The following is a 21,917-nucleotide window of genomic DNA, read 5'->3' as shown; positions in this document are numbered from 1 at the left end:
AGATTTTACCGTAACGTGTTTGTGACTTTTATTTCTGAATTTTGGTTTTTAGCACATAATTAAAATGACTCTGTAAACATTCAGCGTTCCGGGGCGGCGTACGGCACAGATAGCAATAACAGGATCCCCTCCCCCCAGTGGGCCAGGTTCATTGCCTGTAATGTGTGAGTGGCCCGTGTCCAGAGCCCTCAGCAACAGGACTACGGCTTGAGATGGCTTTGTCTGGGAAGGAAGCGCATTAGTACAGAGGACACAATAGATAGCTGAAACTGCGTAAATTGCTTCCTTTGCAACCTCTTAACATGCAGAAAAATAAGAAAAAGGAACTCGTTAGAGACTTGGCCCAGTGCAATAACACATTACTGGACCTGTACGTCATCCTCGCAGTAGACTGGTCGGTGTCCACACATTTCCCTGCCTTCCTGGAGTCTAATCATCCTTATATCCAGGTGGCCATAGACATTAGACGGACTCTCCTCTTGCAGGTTAGGGGTTTCCTATAAGATTTTATTATTTCCTCCAAGACAAGCGGCCCCAGAGTTGTCTATCAGCCACTCATCCCCCTCTTTGCTCTTATTGTCGAAAAGTTCCCAACGGTTCGACCAACAGCCATCTACTGGACAACCCCAATAACTGGGGTAACATGGCTGATTGTGAGCTACAGAATCAGAACTAAGCAGCAGCATACTGGCATTGAGGAACACCATATGTAAACCTTTATGTCTCGATGAGGTGGCATTAGCCAAGACTTTTCCACGATGTCACCACCATATTTCCTGCTCTTTTAGCCATATATATATATTCGACCCTTCTTTGCTCCACCACACATCCTCTATTCCGTGTCCACTCCTGTTCTTTCGACTTGGCCGCGACCAAGATCCTAGAAGGATTGAAACACTAGTGTTGGCCCCTAAATGGTCCTAATTTGAAGCACTCTAATAATGACCGATACGCTTTGCATCACAACCCTTTTGAGTGCCATGGATTACTGACATTACTATCTGGGGATTGCCGACCATAAACTTCTAACATGTCCCCTCAGGAGCAGGACAGTAAAATTCTCGGAAGGAGGAACTTGCTGTGAAAAACAAGATGTGACATTGGTACCAACAGGAAAAGAAGAATTGTTAGTCTCTGGTGCCCGACACTTCACCTCGGACTACGTGTGTCTCTCTGAGAAACATTACAACAAAGGAAGTTCTATAGGAGAGGAAAGGAAGGGGCACATCTGTCATTGAGATGGGCAAAGACATAGATGACTTCTCTCCAGCATGGTTAAAAGACACGTACAAGACATTGAGGAGATCCATCTACTGCCTTTGTCAGTCACTTCTAACGCTATTTTTGGGCCCCAAGCCAAGAGCCTATGTGCCTCTCTGCACAGCGTGCTGCTATCATTTGTTTTGTTAGACTGCCAGCGGAGATAGTTTGCCCACTAATACGTGTCACTTCCTCCGCCTGCTGCCAGGTTGTTTAGTCTTTGTATTACCCCCCCCCCCCCCCCTCCCCGGCCCCTGCTATATGATTTGCCGTTAAGATAACAAAGCTTTTCAGAAATGTAGGCTCTTGCTGCCTAAAAGATCACGTCCGCATCTTCTGGAGAACTACATTTCCAAGAATGTATTCTTGCCGCACTGTTTAGTCCTAGGAGGCCTCGGCGGTCAGGCCCATGGTGGGTTTCACATGCTGGTGGGTGATCACAAGTTGCCTGCTGATATTACAGAAGAGTATAGTGATGCGTCATTTCTTATCCGCTTGGGTTTATGGACTTTAGCTTACCTAAATTTAAGAGCATTTCTTCTCCATTCAGCTGTTGCATAGTTAATGGGTAAGCGTGCTGACAAGATCTATGGCTGTCAATGCAGATCCCCACAGTGGTTGTAAGAGGCTTTTGATACAGCCCCTGCCTCTGTATTGATGTATAACTAGGGACATCTGCCATTACTAGAATATAGCAGACCTCCAGAAATCGCTAATGGCTGAAAATAATGGTAGAATGGGGACTATTCAAGTGCCCATACATGGAACCATTTTTTACCAGGAAATGTAGGTCCCTTTAAGTCCACAGACCTGTGTAAGGGCGACCTTATATTTATTCTGCATGTACTTTTGCTTTAAATAATAAGTTTTGCACTCGACTCCAGAGACAGCAGTGAACAGCTGTGTGCAGAAGTCCTGCAAAGACTAAATGACATTTCAAGATGGTTGTCGCCCAGTGTGGGAAAGCTGAGACTCTCACAGCCGTGACGCCGCACGGCCAAATGTCAGGGTGGATATGTGCAGCAGTCCAGGCCTTGTCTCATTTGTTTAGTTGCTCTGTACATCCTGGGCCGGGCCGGGGGCCGCACATGCTTCTTGTCCCCAGTCGCACACAGTCCTGCTTTATTCTGCAAGAGTTTTGCAAAACGATTAACGTCATCAAAAACCCACATGAACCATAAAACGAGAAAAGTCTGTAAACCACTTCCTGCAGGGCCTGCCTGTGATTATGTGTGTGTGTGCACTGAGGCCGGGGCCTGCCACCCCGCTCTATGAGATGATAGCAGATCAAAGGGAAGCCGCACGTATGTTTATCTTTCCTTACACAACTGTGTAGGTTGGAACTAATGCGCAAAATGCGTGGAATTTCTAAAAGACGCAGAGCTTCGTCAGGCCTGCCAGGTGGGTTCACGCTCGGTGACCCTGGATCATTGTATCATGGTGCTGCCTAAAAAGCAATTGCATTAGCACAGCTTTATTATTGGAAAAACTCCCTTTATCAGCCTGTAAATCCATTCTGCAGTCTGTGTGTATCCCACACTTTTTGCGGGCGCCATTGGAAAAATGCCACAGAACAGACAAGACTACGACATGTTGTATGATTTGCAGCCTGGTCGCGTGGATGCAGACAGCACACGGGTGACATCTTTGTGTAGTTCACTTTTTTGCAGTCACATAGAAATTAATGGATCCATGTGCAAAAAATGCAGATCAGACGCGGAGTGAAAATACGGACGTGTCAATGCACCTTTAGGCTCCATTCACACGTCCGCAAATGGGTCTGCATCCGTTCCGCAATTTTGCAGAACGGGTGCAGACCCATTCATTTTCTATGGGGACGGAATGGATGCGGACAGCACACAGTGTGCTGTCCGCATCCGCATTTGCGGAGCGCGGCCCTGATCTTCGGGTCCGCAAAAGATAGAACATGTCCTATTCTTGTCCGCAGCTTGCGGACAAGAATAGGCATTTCTATAGGGGTGCCGGGCGGGTGTGTTGCGGATCCGCAATTTGCGGGTCCGCAACACACCACGGACGTGTGAATGGAGCCTTAAGCTGTAAAACATGGTGGCTGATTACGGCAACCTGGAGGCTCCAGTACAAGTTTTCTAAAACATATATTTTTCAGCCATTTCTTAAGGTGACGATATATAATAGATGCAGAATAATGCATAGCTATGCCTCCAAACCCACCCCCGTCCTATAGAGATGCCCACGCATTTCTTGGTAACAACCAATGTGGTGGCCACTATAGTTGCTTTCCAATTGTCATTCATGATTCTAGGAAAGCTGGGTAATGATTTCTGTTCCATTCCCCAAGCACCCAGCTTTCCCAGAAGAAGGCAGAACTAAGAACTAGAAAAACCTGGCTGCTTTCTTCCAGAAACAGCGCCACACTTTTCCACAGGCTGTGTGTAGTATTGCAGTTGAAGTGAAAGGGGCTGAATTGCAAAAGCACGCAGAACCCGTGGACAGGTGCTGTGTTTGTTTCCACTCCTGGACAATCCCTTTAATTGATTGACAGAAGAAGACAACTCATCCATAGGTGAATCGGAAATGACATAGGAATATCCCCTCCAGACACAGGCTGTCCTTGGATCAGACTCTATATGTGACTCTTATTTAAATAGACCTGCGAGTGAAATGAAAGGGGTTAAATGAGGTCTCTTATGTCATATCCAAATGTGCTGCTTCCCTTTAAGTTATCCTTAAAGGTTGTGGTTTGATCAGAACTTGAACCTATAAAACTTCAGCCGGGGAAACCCCATTTAGGTCATGCGCGCGTTACATTTGATGAAAGCCAATGAAGCGTGTTAGTGAGAAAATGACCTTTAGAGAAGACCCAAAACTCAAAGGGCGACCGGAATCTCCAGATCTGTCCTGACTGTCGGGAACATCTTCCAGGTTTATGGATTATTCTTTTTTCGTTTGTGCCATTTCTGTCAGTCTCTGTTAGCCAAGAACTCATTAAATGAATATTCAGGGAGAATTGCTCGGTGATCTGTGCAGATGGCACGACGTGACCTCCCCCTGTAGGGATCTCCAGCAAAATGGCAGCCTGATTCCAGAACAGACTGTAACTGGGAGAATGGGAAAATCTCGTCTTATACCCAGACACGTGAATAGGCGCAGGTGATGCTCCCCTGTATTCACTGGCATACAAGGATCTAATATTGTTTCAGTCCGTTCACCCTCATATGTGTCCCATAAAGGAAATGACCGACTGTAAAGGATTTTATAGACCCTCCATCAAGTGATGAAAATCTGCAACCGGGATAATAATTAAAGGGGATGTCCATGGATAATTAAAGGGGATGTTCATATAAAGTTATGGAGCTCCATGAAATCAGGCTTCCTCTAATTCTTTAAAGCGATGTCCAGTTTGGAAAAGCTCATTTAGAGAATTTTGAGATCATAGAGGGGGTCCCGACATCTCTTTCGCTGGAGGACCCATCCTGTGCTACACGGTTAACCCTTAGATGGACACTGTGTAATTCTTCATTTCCCCTGTGGTGGCGCTGTAGGAAAATAAAGCACAGGCGTGCAGGTCGGTGGCACGCCGGCCATTGTGACCCAAAGCACAAGGTTAATTCTGCTGTCACTGCGCACTTTTCTGTGTATGATCAATACTGGGAATTTAGAGCCCTAATGGCATGCAGAAATTCTGTGTCACCTATGCTGGGCTTTGTAGTTCCCCCACGTACTTCCTAATCTAGGCACTGCTGGTGACCTTTTGCAAAGCGCCACAAGAATTCACGTTCTTTTAAATTTCTTGCCATCCAGAAAACTGGGTCAGCTATTTGAGGCGGAAATTTAGGGCACTGCAGTCCAGTGATCCTTGCTTAACGTGAAGGCAGGAGGCGCGGCGACAGAGGTAGAGACCTCCATCCATCCATCCATCAGGGGCGAGATAAAGGGTTAATAAGGAAGGGGATGCCGTGGAATCCCACAGTGAGAATTCTTGCAGGAGTACCATATTTAATGAATGATTTCATCTAAACAGGAGCTGTACAGTACAGAGGCTCATGTGATGCAGTTGCCATGACAACAGAATATTCCTTAAATTGGCTGGATTTGATGCGGCTCCCGGGTTTGCAGGGATTTGCACACTGCATCTCTAGGTTTCCCACGAATAGAACAGATTGGGGGGGGGGGGGGGAGAGGTGTAGCGGGGGGTGATGTCATCCTCAACCAGCTGAAACTGAATTATTTAACTCTGCCGAAAACAATAGATCCCAATATGATCCCAAAATTTGGATCTCTTCTTCTGCACCTCATTGTATTGTATAATTTACTGACTGACTATGTGTTACATGCGGTGGCATGCATAAACCTCCCCCCCCCCCCCCCCCACAGAAATCCCTTAGAAATCCCATGCACTTTTTAATGACTTCACCATTTTGCAGACTAGAAGGATATGGGATTCCTCCTCCTAAATCTTGGCATTTCCTAAGTCATCAAATGAAATGCTGTGATTTCCCGACATCGAAGGAAGGGTTAAATACCAAGGCTGACATGTGCCACCTACAGGGGTGGTGGTGCTCTATTCAATTATGCAGGGACTTCCACCATCTTAATCTCTCTCCGTTCAGAGCGCTGGTGCACCAAGACTGACAGCCCCCCCACCATCGAATAATTATTACTTCACTGCATTGCTCAGCTGAGCGAGACTAATGTGATACAGAATCCCCACCAAAACAGGACGGCTGATGGGCACTAAGTGCTCGCACTCGGACAGACGCCTGCACTTCGCGCTCTGCATCCTTTGTGCTGTCCCTGCCCACAGTTTGTGCTCTGCTGCCATGGAATTAAGAGGCTTTCTTCTCCTTGGGCTGAAGACATTTGGGATCCGGGAGCTATGCCCCATCGGTTGATCCTTATTTCTTTGCTTTCCACCACAAGTGATTTCCTGGGATCTCCCGATCGCTTTGGAATTCCTCTGTATGAGATCTGAATTCTTTGCAAGGGATCTGTTTTTTAATCTGGGGACGATTCCAAAATGCCTGAAGCAAATTACTTGCTTTCTGTGTCTTGGGGCTACATCAAGGTGGGTTTTTTGTTGTTGTTTTTAGATATTGGGACCACCATGTCCATATAACATGTACCTATAAGTAGGTTAAATATATCTATTTGTGCCTGTATGGATGTATGACTGTTACATTTCATATTATACATTACAATATTTTGTCTTATCTGTTACATTGTATTCTATCAGTTTATATCATCTTTTTCTTTTGAGTATACTGTATACGGGCTAACTGGATATTTTTGGAAACCTCTGTGCACGATTTTGCCTCGTCGTCCATTTCTCATCGTACAGTTGGAGCGTTCTTTATTCTCACCTTTGCCCTAAATGACCATTACTCGTGTTTCTGCAGATATTACTGCATTTTGTATCTCTATGAAGTCATGTCCCAGGGTTGTGAATTGTAGAAATGTGATTAGGACAGCAATATTTGCTCTGTACATGATAAAGCAGCGTCACGTGATTGTCCTGTATCTGCCATTTGCTACGACGATCACTGTCATCCGTCACATAGAACTTTAATCTTTTAAGATTTGTGATATCTTCAGTTCTCCGTTTTCGATCTGGTCATGGAGTCTGGAGGATTTTGCATTACTGATTCTTAATGCAGGGATCAGGGGTTAAGGAATTGGGGGCATCTCTGACCTATTTAATGAATAAAGAGCTATACTTTTATCATGCGGCCTTATATATCATCATATACGGTGTATGTAACTGAATGTTATGCTTTCTTTACTTTAACAGTTCAAGAGGATGTTGAATCGGGAGCTCACCCACCTCTCCGAGATGAGCCGTTCGGGCAACCAGGTGTCTGAGTATATCTCCAGCACGTTCCTCGGTAAGAGCGCCTTTGATTTGCTGCATACCCACAATCCTTTGCCAGGTTGACACACAGCTCTTGTTAAATGACCATTATTAAATCGCTGCAGGCAGGTGAATCTCTTTATTCTAGTGGAATTCCTTGGGAACTCCATCGGCTTTGTTAAATATACTGAAGTGCAGCCTGTATTTAGGTTCACCTGTGAATCAGTTCTGGCCAGACAAGTCATCTTAATAATCCATTCCTCCCACTGATTAAGATTTTCCCAAAACGAAGAAAGCAGAAACAAATATTCATTTATAAGTACATTAAGCTGACTTGACAAACATGGAACCAAAATACGACCTAAAAAAAATTGCAGCACTCTCACAAATGATTGGAAAAATAGGTGGCAGCAAATTTGACCTCCGTTTCTGCACCCACAGAGGAATGAAGAATGGATTGCTGCATAATCAGGCAGATTTGTCGTTTAGAAAACTGGAAAAGTTAGCTAAAACTCTTGCAGGAGCCCAAGATTTCAAAAAACAAAACAGGCTTTGTTCACATCTGCATCAGGAGCCCCCGCTGCAGAATACATGCAGAATCCCATGAAAACAAAGGACACCAGCAGTCGCCACTAGAAGTAGATCTGTCCATTGCCATCAGTCTCTGGTGTGTGATGGATCCAAAACTGCATCGTGGTTAGAATTTGTAATGGAAACCACATCACAGATGTGAACAGAGCCTGAGAAATGGCCGAATAGAATTTGTAACACCTTGACAGAAATGGACGACACAAGGATTTATATTTACTGGAGATCTTAGAGGGAAATATATTATTTTTAGATATTATATAGATATGACATGTTAGACCGACAGACAGATTATGATAGAGAGACAGTAGGTAGATAGACGTTAGACAGACAGATTATATTTAATAGACAGTAGGTAGATAGACAGACAATGGATTAGATAGATATGAGAGATAGATAATAGATGGATAGATAGATGGATATGAGATAGAATGACGTGATTGATGGGAGCAGATTGCGGTTTGTGATGTTTATTAAGGATATTCCTGATTTCAGCGGAGGTGGGATAGGGCTGGAGGGGAGGATATGAGTAAGAATGACGTGTGGGGAATTCCTTGTTTGGAGGATTGCAGACTGTGTTGACATCTGCCACCTGCGATGCCATTTGGGATGTGGACGGTGACATCACACTCTCTATAGAGCACCAGCATTCTTCTCTATGGCTGAGGGCAGTTTTCCTGGGCTTGCTTCTGGAGATGACGGTAGATTTCACACGCTCTCCAGGAGATTCCATGCAGGAACTGCTCATCAATTCTCCTCATCTAAGCTGCAGCCCAGAGGGAAACACCTATTACTGTCAAAGTGATGGCGCAAGTGAATAATAGCTGCTTTCTGTACTGCAGCACTCCAGCCACAGCTGCAGATCAGATCAATTATTCTCTATTGTGCAGAGGCCTTAATTAAAAAGCAAGCACATATCTGGGGCCTGTTAAAGATGGCCGGGGAATGTGATCACCCACTTTATCACACCTCACAGCGGTCTGTCCTACCACCCCAGCCTCTGCTGACCCCGTGCACATCATTGCCTCAGATAATGATATGGTAGACCTATTATAAGATAATACACCCTCTGCCTGTACCTCAATTACATAATATCTCATGCATTGTAATTAGAAGTCCTTGAGTCGTCCTCTCCTGTCAAACGGCTATTATGTAGTTATAACTGATTCTAGGAAAGCTGGGTGACAACCAAAATGGCTGACAATGCAACTCAACCAGCGCAGCGTTTCCTGACACATGAGTAGCAGATAAGCCTAGTTATGCAGCAATACATTCCCCTGCTGCTGTATTAAGGAGCAGATTTGTCACTCAGGACTCTAGAAAAGCTGGGTGACTCCTGTATCAGTGGTGGCCACATTACCCAGACTCCCTGTAGTAATTTCTGCATTTCTAAATTTTTCACCTTCCTGCATTTACAGACAAACAAAACGATGTGGAGATCCCATCCCCGACACAGAAAGACAGAGAGAAGAAGAAGCGGCACCAGCTCATGACACAGATCAGCGGCGTCAAGAAGTTAATGCACAGCTCCAGCCTGAACAACACTAGCATGTCACGATTTGGTGTCCAGACGGAGCATGAAGATCTGCTGTCTAAGGTGCGGACGCTGCATATGATGGGATGATGGTAGCCAGGATTTCCCCTCCTCCTGCAAATTCTACCCGTATATTGTCAAACATTTCCCTCCTTTATTCACCCATCCATCTGAGGGTCTATTCACATTGTGCAGTGTACGTTGCAGTTATACATCTGGAAGATTTCCCCACATACTTCACTGTAGTAATGGCCTTTATTAAAATACATAATATACCACATTCTTGTGAGATGCCTCTGTATAAAATATTAGACTCTTTTAGCCTCTGACAGGTAAATGGGGGTCTGTGTAGTTTTATACATAGCTCCAGCGTGTACCACAGTTTTATACACTGGGTTCCCTATCTGATATCCAGCGCACACTCTGGGGCCTACCCTATCAATAGGCAGATGTTGGCCCTAGATAGACTGAAACCAGTGACACCAGTCCTCTAAGAGAACACAGCTACATCTAAAGGTGGCCCGACCCCTCCAAACACATGCATGCTCGGCAGATGAGGGAGAGCCGGATGTGCCGCTCTAGACTCCCATGAGAAGAAAAGTTTGATCATGCTGAAATCCAACATGCCCGATATGTCTTTTGATGTCTGATGACCTGAGTTAATGTGATGATTTTTTTATTTTATTTTTATCAGGAACTGGAAGACCTCAATAAATGGGGACTGAACATCTTCAAGGTAGCGGGGTACTCCTGCAATAGACCACTGACTTGCATCATGTACGCCATATTCCAGGTGGGTACCCTACAGTCCCAGCGTACATTACTCCCGGCTTCACCCAGATTTTTCTTGTTTATGCCCTCAGGTTCTGATTTTGTTTGTACTTTTATTCTTCTTCACAGGAGAGGGATCTACTAAAGACATTCAAGATCCCGACAGATACGCTGATCACCTACACCATGACATTAGAAGATCACTACCATTCCGACGTCGCCTATCACAACAGCCTCCATGCGGCAGATGTTACACAGTCCACCCATGTGCTCCTCTCTACTCCAGCCCTAGATGTAAGTGCTGGTGACAAGACAGGTCATAGCCATATGAGTACGATAACATGGACCAGACCTTCTAAACAGCTGCCCCATTCCCATTTGTTTTCTTGCACTGGTGTCACAGCACCCCCTAGTGGGAATAGTCGGTGGGGTGAAATCAGAAATCTATGTAGATTATACACATGCTGCTCTGTTAGATTATCTGAATTCTTGGCAGTAATTTTCTTTGATTTTCTTGCAGGCTGTCTTCACTGACTTGGAAATTCTAGCTGCAATATTCGCGGCTGCAATCCATGACGTAGACCACCCTGGCGTCTCCAATCAGTTTCTTATCAATACAAGTAAGTTTTTTGTTGTTTTTTATTTACTGCTGCAATGGATTTTTTTTTGTTGCCTGCGTAATGTATGGATGAGCTTAGATGTCTCAGCCCACTGCATGTAGCTTAAGTTCATCTGGTCTGGGGTATACAGTAACGTTCTAGAAAAGCTGCGCGACAACCATGTAATGGCAGATATATTAGTTTTCCCAGTCACAGATCTCATTGAAGGCCCTTATACGTGGCCATTCCCAATAACTGCCCGGTGTAAAGTGGGCAGCGATCAGCCGACAAATGAGCAAACGCTTATTCATTGGCTGACTATATCTCTTATGTGCACGCGTTCTGGTCGGCGGCTCAACTCTGTGTAAACAGGGGCTGTCCTGCCTGCAGTATGCCAGGTGAACTATCATAGTAATATTTGCCCCCCTTTCAATTTGAATTGGTTAGTGATGGAGGTGCTTCAAAGTACTGATCGACTTCCTATCTCCACACTTTCCTGGCTGAATTCAGCCCATGTTGAAGGACTCGAAAAGAAACTTCAAGCAATCAGTTCTAACTTTAGGTGTCCACACACATTGTATAAACAGTTGCAGAATCCACCAATTTTGGTGGGACTGGCCAACCATCCTAATGTGTATGGGGTTCTCCCAGCTCTCGGGCAGTGCCTTATTCCAATCTCACAAGTCAAATGTGCCTGTGTATGGTGGGTCAGATGAATGCTCGCTATGGAAGGTAGATATAGTCTTTACCGGTCGACATGAGCTGGATAAAGGAATTTTCTCCTAATTCTCTTGCAGATTCTGAACTTGCACTGATGTACAATGACGAGTCTGTATTGGAGAATCACCACCTTGCGGTCGGCTTCAAACTCTTACAGGAAGAACATTGCGACATCTTTCAGAACCTTTCCAAGAAGCAGAGACAGTCCCTCAGGAAAATGGTGATCGACATGGTAAGAATTAGAAGCCAGTATAACTGAACCTGGTGGAAAGAGGGGCTGATCTGCTGAGACATTTCCCAACCTCTGCCCTGTGTGTCTCCATAGGTGCTCGCAACAGACATGTCTAAGCACATGAGCCTGCTGGCTGACCTGAAGACAATGGTGGAAACCAAGAAAGTGACCAGCTCTGGCGTTCTCCTCCTTGATAACTACACTGACCGTATACAGGTAATTAGGAACAGATTTATTCTCGGAGCCCTCGGGTTCCATCTCTGCCACCGTTAATGCCCGCCACTCTGGCACCACAGAGCTCAGGAAAGCTAGAGAGATCGGAAATTATCCCAGGATTTAATGAATCACACCAGTGGAATTATCAGACAATAGCCCATTCACACCAGTGAGAGTCAGTGCCTGGCAGGCACAGGTATTCTTCCTAAGGTCTCGTGTTTCCAGGATACTGTGATGAAAGATGGAATAGTTCTTATCCAAATGACATAGACATGACTAGACATCAGGAAATAGTTGCTGCTCATCCAGTAGAGACATTTCCTATGCAGTGCACGAGACTGTAAATTTACAAGCTCACGTATTGTCCTTCTTATTTCAGGTTCTCAGGAATATGGTGCATTGTGCTGATTTAAGCAATCCAACAAAATCTCTGGAACTGTATCGGCAATGGACTGACAGGATAATGGAAGAGTTCTTCCAGCAAGGAGACAAGGAACGAGAGCGAGGCATGGAGATCAGCCCCATGTGTGACAAGCACACAGCTTCTGTGGAGAAATCACAGGTACGGCCCTACACCAGCCTACAGCTTCTACGTATGCATGTGTCATCAAGGCAATCTGAATGTTTTGAGGCAGTCCCGTCAGGGGAATTTGTTGGTCCCCACAGGTGCAAAGGAATTCACTGAAGGGGGAACATTTTATTTCACCGTACCCATTCAATGTATGGGCAAATCTGTTGTACACTTTGCAGTACCTCTCCACTCTGGCTTATATAATAGGGTCCCGAATGGTGGAGTTCCTCTATAACATCCATGTGCATAGTGCATACATAAACATGTAATAGTCTTCATGCATAAAAAAAATGTCCACGTTTTGGACATTTTATTTTAGTATTTTCTTATCTTTACAACTATGGACTAAATATAGTGTAAGCAAGATGCAAATATAACCACTCAGGGATAATATCTGTATGGTGTGCGTATGTTCTCCCCTTGTTTGTGTGGGTTTTCTCCCGGTACTCCGGTTTTCTCCCACACTCCAAAAATATACAAATAGGCAAATTGGCTTCCTATGAAATTGTCCATAGTGTGTTAGTGTTGGGTCGAACACCTGTATGGCAGTCGCCTTGGCCACACAACTATCCCTGCACTTTGCGTCTCTAGGAGAAAAGTGCATTACAAATGTTTGTCATTGTCAATGTTTCACCCCTGAGGATCAAGGAAGGGGACATATGAGGAGCTGTTTGCAGGGTCCTTTGCTGCCCATGACATGAAGGGAACACTGTGGTCACCAGTGAATATCTGTCCCTAAAAGCTATTTAATGTAGGAAAAATCAGCTCCCTATATTTCAGCTTCCTAGACCCCTTTGAGTGTGACAAGAGGCGCAGTGGGGTTGACTAATTTCTCCAATTACTCAGAAACAAGCCAGCCCCTCAAAATTTTAGGTTTTGCTATCCTTATCTCTAACTTCTCCCCTTGTCTCTTCCAGGTTGGGTTCATTGATTACATAGTTCATCCGCTGTGGGAAACGTGGGCAGATCTGGTGCAGCCCGACGCTCAGGATATTTTGGATACTTTGGAGGACAATAGGAACTGGTACCAAAGCATGATACCTCAAAGTCCGTCTCCTATTCTTGACGAGCAGGATAAGGACTGCCCCGGAGTGTCTGAAAAATTTCATTTCGAGCTTACCCTCGAGGAAGAAGATTCAGAAGGTCACGATAAAGAGGGGGGCGGTATTAGTTATTACAGCAGCACCAAGACACTCCATATTGTGGACCCGGGGGACTCTCCCGAGGGCGACACGGAAATACTGACAGACGATTCGTCTCCTCTGGACACATAGGTAGTGTCTGGGCGAGAACTCGGAAAGAGGAGAACACAAAGCTGTCATGTTTTGACAAGCATGTAATCTCGATCTTAGGCCTTGGTTTGGCTAAAAGATCTTTCCTGCTGCTCGTCAGTGGAGTTGTGGTCAAGGATGCTGAAGTGAAAGATAGCTCAGGAAACTAACATGATGGACGTTATTATCATTCGGCATTGTTTCCAAGGTGGAAGAGCGAAAGAAACCAATGCGCATAAAGGCTTGAAAAATGAACATAAAAAGTCAAACTGTTTGTAGAAAACAAATGACACAAAACTGAGAGAATTTTCTTCTTCTTTTTTTAATATACCGTGCAATTAAAAAAAAAAACATGATAGATACTAGAATATATGAATTGGTAGGTCTATGTCGAAAAACTCTGTCCAATTGTCTGAGGACGTGTGTGCCTTTTTTGTAAAACTTCCATTGTCTCTGAAATGCCTATTCATTACACAATATTTAGTGTAAGCGGAACAAAGAATAATGTGTAGATTTCAATTCTCTTTCCTGAAAGAAGCAGTCTTCCTTTTATCGTGGGCAATATATGTGAAGTCTATTGCAGTTATTCTCAGTCGCACAGAGAAAGCGTCTCTGGTCAATGACATTATGTTTTTTTTTTCCCTCCATGCACCTGAAGTCATTTCATATTTGCTCATTCTTTGTTGAGATTTTTTTCTGTCTGGTTCTATCGAATCGACCTATTCTGCACAATATAATAAGAGGTAGCAGGTTTTTTTTAGGGTTTCAATTCATGTGCATTCACTACAATTGAAGACTATGTATCAGAAGGCAGTGTGTAATGTGATGTGTGTTTGAGACCAAGTTCTGCATGATCCCACTTTTTTATTTCTGACCTTCATTGGCGACACCATCTTTTTATTGCACTGCCTAACACGTACTTTACTGTTTATAACAGTGTATTTATTATCTATTATGTAAATAATGTACCGTTTTGTAAGTTATTAATTTATATGAATTGACATTGCCTGTCATTGGTGGTGTTGATTGTGTAGAAAACTCTAGATGAGAGTTACATTTTTTTCTTGTATTTTATTTTTTAATTAGAGAGCCAGCCTGAACAGTGACCCCCAAAAGACATACCGAACCCATGGTATGCCATGGTAGACCAATTCAAAAAAGGGGACATAAAATTATAGAATGATTGATTAGTTAATTCCTTAGTACCAAACCAGATATTAAAAACCTATATTTTTGCCCCCCCCCCAAACTTGTATTCCTCTTAAATTTGTGGTCCTTATGTATTTGTTATTATAATAATTAATTATTTTGATGTGCAGCTTTTTTCTAATAAAAGAAAAGAAAAAAAATGTCACGCATCCTGAGAAAATATATCTCTTGTCTCGGCTTGTGTAATGTTTTGAAGTTTTGGTCTAATAAGTGACTACCCCGTCTGTGGAGTAGGCGCACGGACTTGTGCATGAACAATGGGTCTGTATGTCTGTTGACACTGCATTGTTCCAGGTGTAGATTTTATTTTGACAAATTTCACACAAGGTATGTTAAAGTATTGTATATTGTGCTAAGATGCATTCTTAAGATTTTTTTTATATTAAATGAATAAAAGAGAAGCATGAGTATCCAGCGGCTGCATTGTCATTTCTTTTTACCAGTCTGTTATATTGGAGATTTGCATGGCTGGGTGAAGGGGAGTTCTGCCTGGGACTCATTCACCAGACCTGTATATAGACTTGTTCATAGGGACAGTGACGAGGCCAGGACACATATACAAGCAGAGGACAACTCCATTTGCTGATGTCATTTTTTGGTTAACTTCATCCTTGCCAGAAATGCATCTAAAGCGCACATCCTCTTTATCTGTATAGGGCCAAACATACTCCACTACCTTCTGCTCTGGCTTTGTACCATTGCTAGAAACAATGTATAGGCAAAACCTGGATTGGCACCAAGTCTGATATGCAACACACGTTTGTCTCTTATATATTTACCATTGTGCATTGTGTCAATTAGGGGATACGGGTGAAATAATGACAGGGCTGATTCCCCTGTACCCATAGAAAGACACAGTGGTAGGTGAGAGCCCATGCCAAGTGCGGCAGTGCAATACAGACAAAAAAAAAGCATGATTTTATAAACAGTTTTGTGGCAGGTTTTAACAAAAAAGTTTCAAATTGTGAAAAAAACTAACTTTTACACTGCAGGGGCGGACTGGCCATAGACCTTACAGGGGAATTTCCCGGTGCGTCGCCCGCCGGCCAGTGGAAGTTTTTGGGGATGTATTTTTTGCTGCTGGCAGTATTTTGTGATGCACTGTGGTATTTGGCTCTGTTGGGGCGGTATAATGTGCCACAATATGCCATTGCTGGCCCTGCCTACTTGTGTTGGACCTGCCTTCCATCAATTTGGATCCACCTACAAAACGAGGCCACTTTTAGTATTTTTTCCAGGCCTACTTTAAGTTCCCTGCCAACCCCTGGTACACTGTGTTTGTCAAAAGTTGAAAAGTGGAGATGTGGCCTACCAAGAGAGGACGGATTTATTAATACTAAAGCCAGAAAATTATGTATATAAAAGACAACATACATAGCGCTGAATTTAGGACAGTCTAAAATGCAGCTCATTTAATAACAGGCATACCCAATTTAATATATTTGATACAAATCACTGCAACAATACAGTTCTCAAGGTTCCCCTTTTAGATCCATGAAGTAAACTGTATAACAATCCTCAACCAACACAACACAGGTCTCTAGGGTGGACCCTCTAATGCTTGTACAAAACAGGCGGCCTATACAGATGTGGCCCTTTTACAGGTGCAGCTGATCGGGCCAATTATTGAATGAATGTTTATTACAAATAATTGGGTCATGTAAATGTGCTGCCATCATTTATTTATGAGGCTTACATAATAGAAACCACCCAAAAATGACCCCATTTTACAAACTACACCCCTCAAGGTACTGATTTTACAAACTTTGTTAACCCCCTTAGGTGTTCCACAAGAATTAATGGTTAATAGAGATAAAATTTCAAAATTTCACTTTTCTGGAATATTTTCCATTTGAATCCATTTTTTCCAGTTACAAAGCAAGGGTTAACAGCCAAACAAAACTCAGTATTTATGGCCCCGATTCTGTAGTTTACAGAAACACCCCATATGTGGTCGTAAACTGCTGTACGGGCACACGGCAGGGCGCAGAAGGAAAGGAATGCCATACGGTTTTTGGAAGGCAGATTTCGCTGGACTGTTTTTTTTTTTTTTTTTATAAATATATTTATTTTGTTTTCTTCATGATACAAAACAGCACAAATTATAATAGAAAAAACAGCCAAAACAAGGTAGGCACTATACAACTGTAGTCAACTATCCTACAACATATAACAGGATCCTACAAAGATTATAAATAGAACTGTAAATTTGCAGTTACTACATACAATAATACTATAACCACCCACCCCTTCCCACCCTATTGGCTGTCGTCACTTCAACTCTGTGGCTATGTCCAAATAGTCATACGTGCCGCTCTCCGTTTCCTTTCCATATCCTCATAAACTTTGATTTGTTGAAGGTATAGACTCCATTCATTTAACGAAGGTGGGGAGACAGAACCCCAATATCTAACTAAAATAACTTTTGCCACCATCAGACCCCTCATCCAGATCTGTCTAACCCGGGTCGGAACTTCCATATCTAAAGCATAATCTCCCAGCAACACTGTCACCATCCCAGGGCTATACCTCGAAGAGGCCTCCTTTTGTAGGGCTAGAAAAACTTGTTCCCAATACCTTTTTATTTTACTACATTCCCAAAGTAAATGCCTGAAATCCGCGTTCACATATCGGGCAGCAGCAGTCTCGGCCCTTATTTTGGGAAAATTTCACTTGGGTTTTTGGCGTATAGTACAACCGATGGAGGATCTTAAATTGGATTAGTCTATGGGCATTAGAGAGTGAAGCCTTTCTTACATTCCTATATATAGTAGACCATTGTAATGGTGAGCAATGCAGCTCTTGCTCCCACTTACTTGAGCTTTTATATAGAGTTACAGTTGCTAGTGCTGTTCGAAGTTTGCTATATAAACCAGCTATCTTAACCCTCTCTTCTGTCTGGGCATAACAGAAATAAAAAAATACATTCTCCCGTGGACAAATATACCCTTTATTCCTAGCAGCCTCATACGCGTGTTTTAAACGTGAATACATAAACACATCTAATAATGTATTATCAATCAGAAAAGGATTTAAAGTGTCCGGATACAAAAAGATGACACACATTAACCACCCCCTACGTAACCAGTAATCAAAATCTGTGATTTTAAAGAATTCCGTCAAATTCCTGTTCTCCCACAAAGGGGAGAAAGCAAAAGGGGAGGAGACTTTCAAAATCCTCTTAAGCTTATTCCAAACCATTTGTAGGGTCCAAGGAATCATTAGGGTCTTCCTCACCCCCAAATACCCAGACTCCAAACTTGTAAAGATATTCTCTATTGGTTTTTCCAAGACCTGCGACAAATATCGTGCTAAGAGTAAGACTACAGCAACATTGAACCTGTGCACATAAATAATAACCCTGAAAGAAAGGGAATGATAGCCCACCATCTGATTCCGACAACCATAGATATCTTTGCTTTATCCTGACCCTCTTCCTTCCCCATATTAGATCGTTAATAAGAGTCTCCAGTCTGTAAAAAAAGATATCATCGATCCAAACTGGGGAAGCACACATCGGGTACATCACAATAGGCAAGATAATCATCTTAACCAGCGCTATTCGATCCGTCTGTGGCAGTATCAGTTTCTGCCAAACACATATTTTAGACTTTACTTTGTTCAAGACCGGGGCTAAATTAAGCTCATAAAATCTCTTTATAGGAACACTAATCTGAATCCCCAAATAGTCCAGGGTTTCATTCGGAGCAAGGACCCTTACTCCACTTCCCTCATCTACGGCCTTGCGGTTAAGCGGGAGGAGCGATGACTTGGACCAATTGATCAGATAGCCCGAAAGTTTACTAAAGTCTTCTATTACTGCCATCACATAAGGGAGGGCTTTCCATCCCCGGTCCAAGAACAAAATAACATCATCGGCATAGAGGCTTATTTTATCGCTCACTCCTGCCACCCAAAAGCCGTCTTTACTATTATCTAAGCGGATCTTACATGCCAATGGTTCAATAAATAAAGCAAACACAAGGGGAGAGAGAGGGCATCCCTGTCTCATCCCACACCGCATCATAATGGGGGAAGAACCAATACAGTTGATGTTTATACGTGCTAACGGCTGTTCATATAGCATTTGAGTCATCTCTATGAATACAGTCCCCAGTCCAAAATGAGACATAGTAGACCACAAAAAAGATCCTGTCAAACGCCTTTGCGGCACCTAAAGACAGGATGGAGTGGTCTATACTTATTTGGGAGCGATATGGGTCTATATGATCCCATATCGCATCTACAGTTGCAAGAAAAAGTATGTGAACCCTTTGGAATGATATGGATTTCTGCACAAATTGGTCATAAAATGTGATCTGATCTTCATCTAAGTAACAACAATAGACAATCACAGTCGGCTTAAACTAATAACACACAAATAATTAAATGTTACCATGTTTTTATTGAACACATCATGTAAACATTCACAGTGCAGGTGGAAAAAGTATGTGAACCCCTAGACTAATTACATCTCCAAGAGCTAATTGGAGTGAGGTGTCAGCCAACTAGAGTCCAATCAATGAGATGAGATTGGAGGTGTTGGTTACAGCTGCCCTGCCCTATAAAAAACACACACCAGTTCTGGGTTTGCTTTTCACAAGAAGCATTGCCTGATGTGAATGATGCCTCGCACAAAAGAGCTCTCAGAAGACCTACGATTAAGAATTGTTGACTTGCATAAAGCTGGAAAGGGTTATAAAAGTATCTCCAAAAGCCTTGCTGTTTATCAGTCCACGATAAGACAAATTGTCTCTAAATGGAGAAAGTTCAGCACTGCTGCTACTCTCCCTAGGAGTGGCCGTCCTGTAAAGATGACTGCAAGAGCACAGCGCAGACTGCTCAATGAGGTGAAGAAGAATCCTAGAGTGTCAGCTAAAGACTTACAAAAGTCTCTGGCATATGCTAAAATCCCTGTTAGTGAATCTACGATACGAAAAACACTAAACAAGAATGGATTTCATGGGAGGATACCACAGAGGAAGCCACTGCTGTCCAAAAAAACATTGCTGCGCGTTTACAGTTTGCACAAGAGCACCTGGATGTTCCACAGCAGTACCTGCAAAATATTGTGTGGACAGATGAAACCAAAGTTGAGTTGTTTGGAAGAAACACACAACACTATGTGTGGGGAAAAAGAGGCACAGCACACCAACATCAAAACCTCATCCCAACTGTGAAGTATGGTGGTGGGGGCATCATGGTCTGGGGCTGCTTTACTGCGTCAGGGCCTCGACGAATTGCTATCATCTAAGGAAAAATGAATTCCCAAGTTTATTAAGACATTTTGCAGGAGAACTTAAGGCCATCTGTCCACCAGCTGAAGCTCAACAGAAGATGGGTGTTGCAACAGGACAACGACCCAAAGCATAGAAGTAAATTAACAACAGAATGGCTTAAACAGAAGAAAATACGCCTTCTGGAGTGGCCCAGTCAGAGTCCTGACCTCAACCCGATGGAGATGCTGTGACATGACCTCAAGAAAGCGATTCACACCAGACAGCCCAAGAATATTGCTGAACTGAAACAGTTCTGTAAAGAGGAATGGTCAAGAATTACTCCTGACCGTTGTGCACGTCTGATCTGCAACTACAGGAAACGTTTGGGTGAAGTTATTGCTGCCAAAGGAGGTTCAACCAGTTATTAAATCCAAGGGTTCACATACTTTTTCCACCTGCACTGTGAATGTTTACATGGTGTGTTCAATAAAAACATGGTAACATTTAATTCTTTGTGTGTCATTAGTTTAAGCCGACTGTGATTGTCTATTTTTGTGACTTAGATGAAGATCAGATCACATTTTATGACCAATTTGTGCAGAAATCCATATCATTCCAAAGGGTTCACATACTTTTTCTTGCAACTGTATCTTTATCCTTTTTTAGCACCAAGGTAATCTCTGCCTCCCTAAATGATGGAGGCAAAGAACCAGATACACAGGATTCATTCAAGACCCGCAAAAAAATTGGGAGGAGCGATTTGGCATGGTACCTATAGAGTTCAAACGGCAGACCGTCAGGGCCAGCTGGACTGGTTTTTTGACACTATGTCCCATTTGAAGCCCCCCTGATGCACCCCTAGAGTATAAACTCCAAAAAAGTGACCCCATTTTGGAAACTACAGGATAAGGTGGCAGTTTTGTTGGTACTATTTTAGGGTACATATGATTTTTGGTTGCTCTATATTACACTTTTTGTGAGGCAAGGAAACAAGAAATAGCTGTTTTGGCACCATTTTTATTTTTTGTTATTTACAACATTTATCTGACAGGTTAGATTATGTGGTATTTTTATAGAGCAGGTTCTCTTGGACGCAACAATACCAAATATGACAACTTTTTTTGGTTGTTTGTTTCAGTTTTACATAACAAAGCATTTTTGAAAAAAAAAAAGATTTTTTAGTGTCTCCACATTATGAAAGCTGTAGTTTTATTTATTTACTGTCTTGTGTTGGGGCTAATTTTTTTCGGGATGAGATGACGGTTTGATTAGTACTATTTTGTGGCACGTATGACTTTTTGATCGCTTGCTATTACACTTTTTTGTGATGTAGGGTGACAAAAAATTGCTTTTTTTACATACATACATTTTTATACGCGCGAATACCTATTATGTTTACTTTTTTTTATTTACTTAAGTTTTACACAATACCAGCATTTTTTAAACAAAAAAAATGATGTTTTAGTGTCTCCATATTCTGAGCCAAAGTTTTCTTTATTTTTTGGGCGATTGTCTCAGGTAGAGGCTCATTTTTTGCGGGATGAGGTGACGGTTAGATTGGTACTATTTTGGTGGGCAAACGCCTTTTTGATCGCTTGCTGTTGTACTTTTTGTGATGTAAGGTGACAAGGTTTATTTAGCATAGTTTTTATTTTTTACGGTGTTCATTTGAGGGGTTAGTTCATATGATATGTTTATAGAGCCTGTCGATACGGACGCGGCGATACCTAATATGTATACTTTATATCATTTTTTTTAAACTTTATTTGGGGAAAATTACATTTTTGTTTATTTTTACTTGAAACTTTTAATTTTTTGGGGCAGAAACTTAATTTTTAAACTTTTTTTTTTTCACTTTATTTTTTGTCCCACTTTGGGACTTGAAGTTTTTGGGACT

The 21,917-nt window shown here is 42.7% G+C and overlaps 1 protein-coding gene across 2 annotated transcripts in view; it reads left to right on the top strand.

Annotated features, from left to right (window-relative positions):
* PDE4B (phosphodiesterase 4B) overlaps positions 1-15,209 on the top strand; it is a 269,408-nt gene extending 254,199 nt beyond the window's left edge. The window contains exons 7-15 of one of the 2 annotated variants that reach the window (XM_040408435.1): positions 7,031-7,124; positions 9,097-9,275; positions 9,907-10,005; positions 10,113-10,277; positions 10,504-10,603; positions 11,380-11,534; positions 11,628-11,750; positions 12,130-12,312; positions 13,239-15,209. In XM_040408435.1, coding sequence (XP_040264369.1) covers positions 7,031-7,124; positions 9,097-9,275; positions 9,907-10,005; positions 10,113-10,277; positions 10,504-10,603; positions 11,380-11,534; positions 11,628-11,750; positions 12,130-12,312; positions 13,239-13,595 — 1,455 coding nt within the window. In that variant the 3' untranslated portion in view covers positions 13,596-15,209. The remainder of the gene's footprint in view (positions 1-7,030; positions 7,125-9,096; positions 9,276-9,906; positions 10,006-10,112; positions 10,278-10,503; positions 10,604-11,379; positions 11,535-11,627; positions 11,751-12,129; positions 12,313-13,238) is intronic. The other variant, XM_040408436.1, reaches the window with a different exon arrangement.
* Positions 15,210-21,917: the final 6,708 nt, after the last annotated feature.

The sequence above is a fragment of the Bufo bufo genome, chromosome 9, assembly GCF_905171765.1.
Source record: "Bufo bufo chromosome 9, aBufBuf1.1, whole genome shotgun sequence".
In the NCBI taxonomy this organism is placed as follows: Eukaryota; Metazoa; Chordata; class Amphibia; order Anura; family Bufonidae; genus Bufo; species Bufo bufo.
This window is presented reverse-complemented; position numbering and strand designations above follow the sequence as displayed.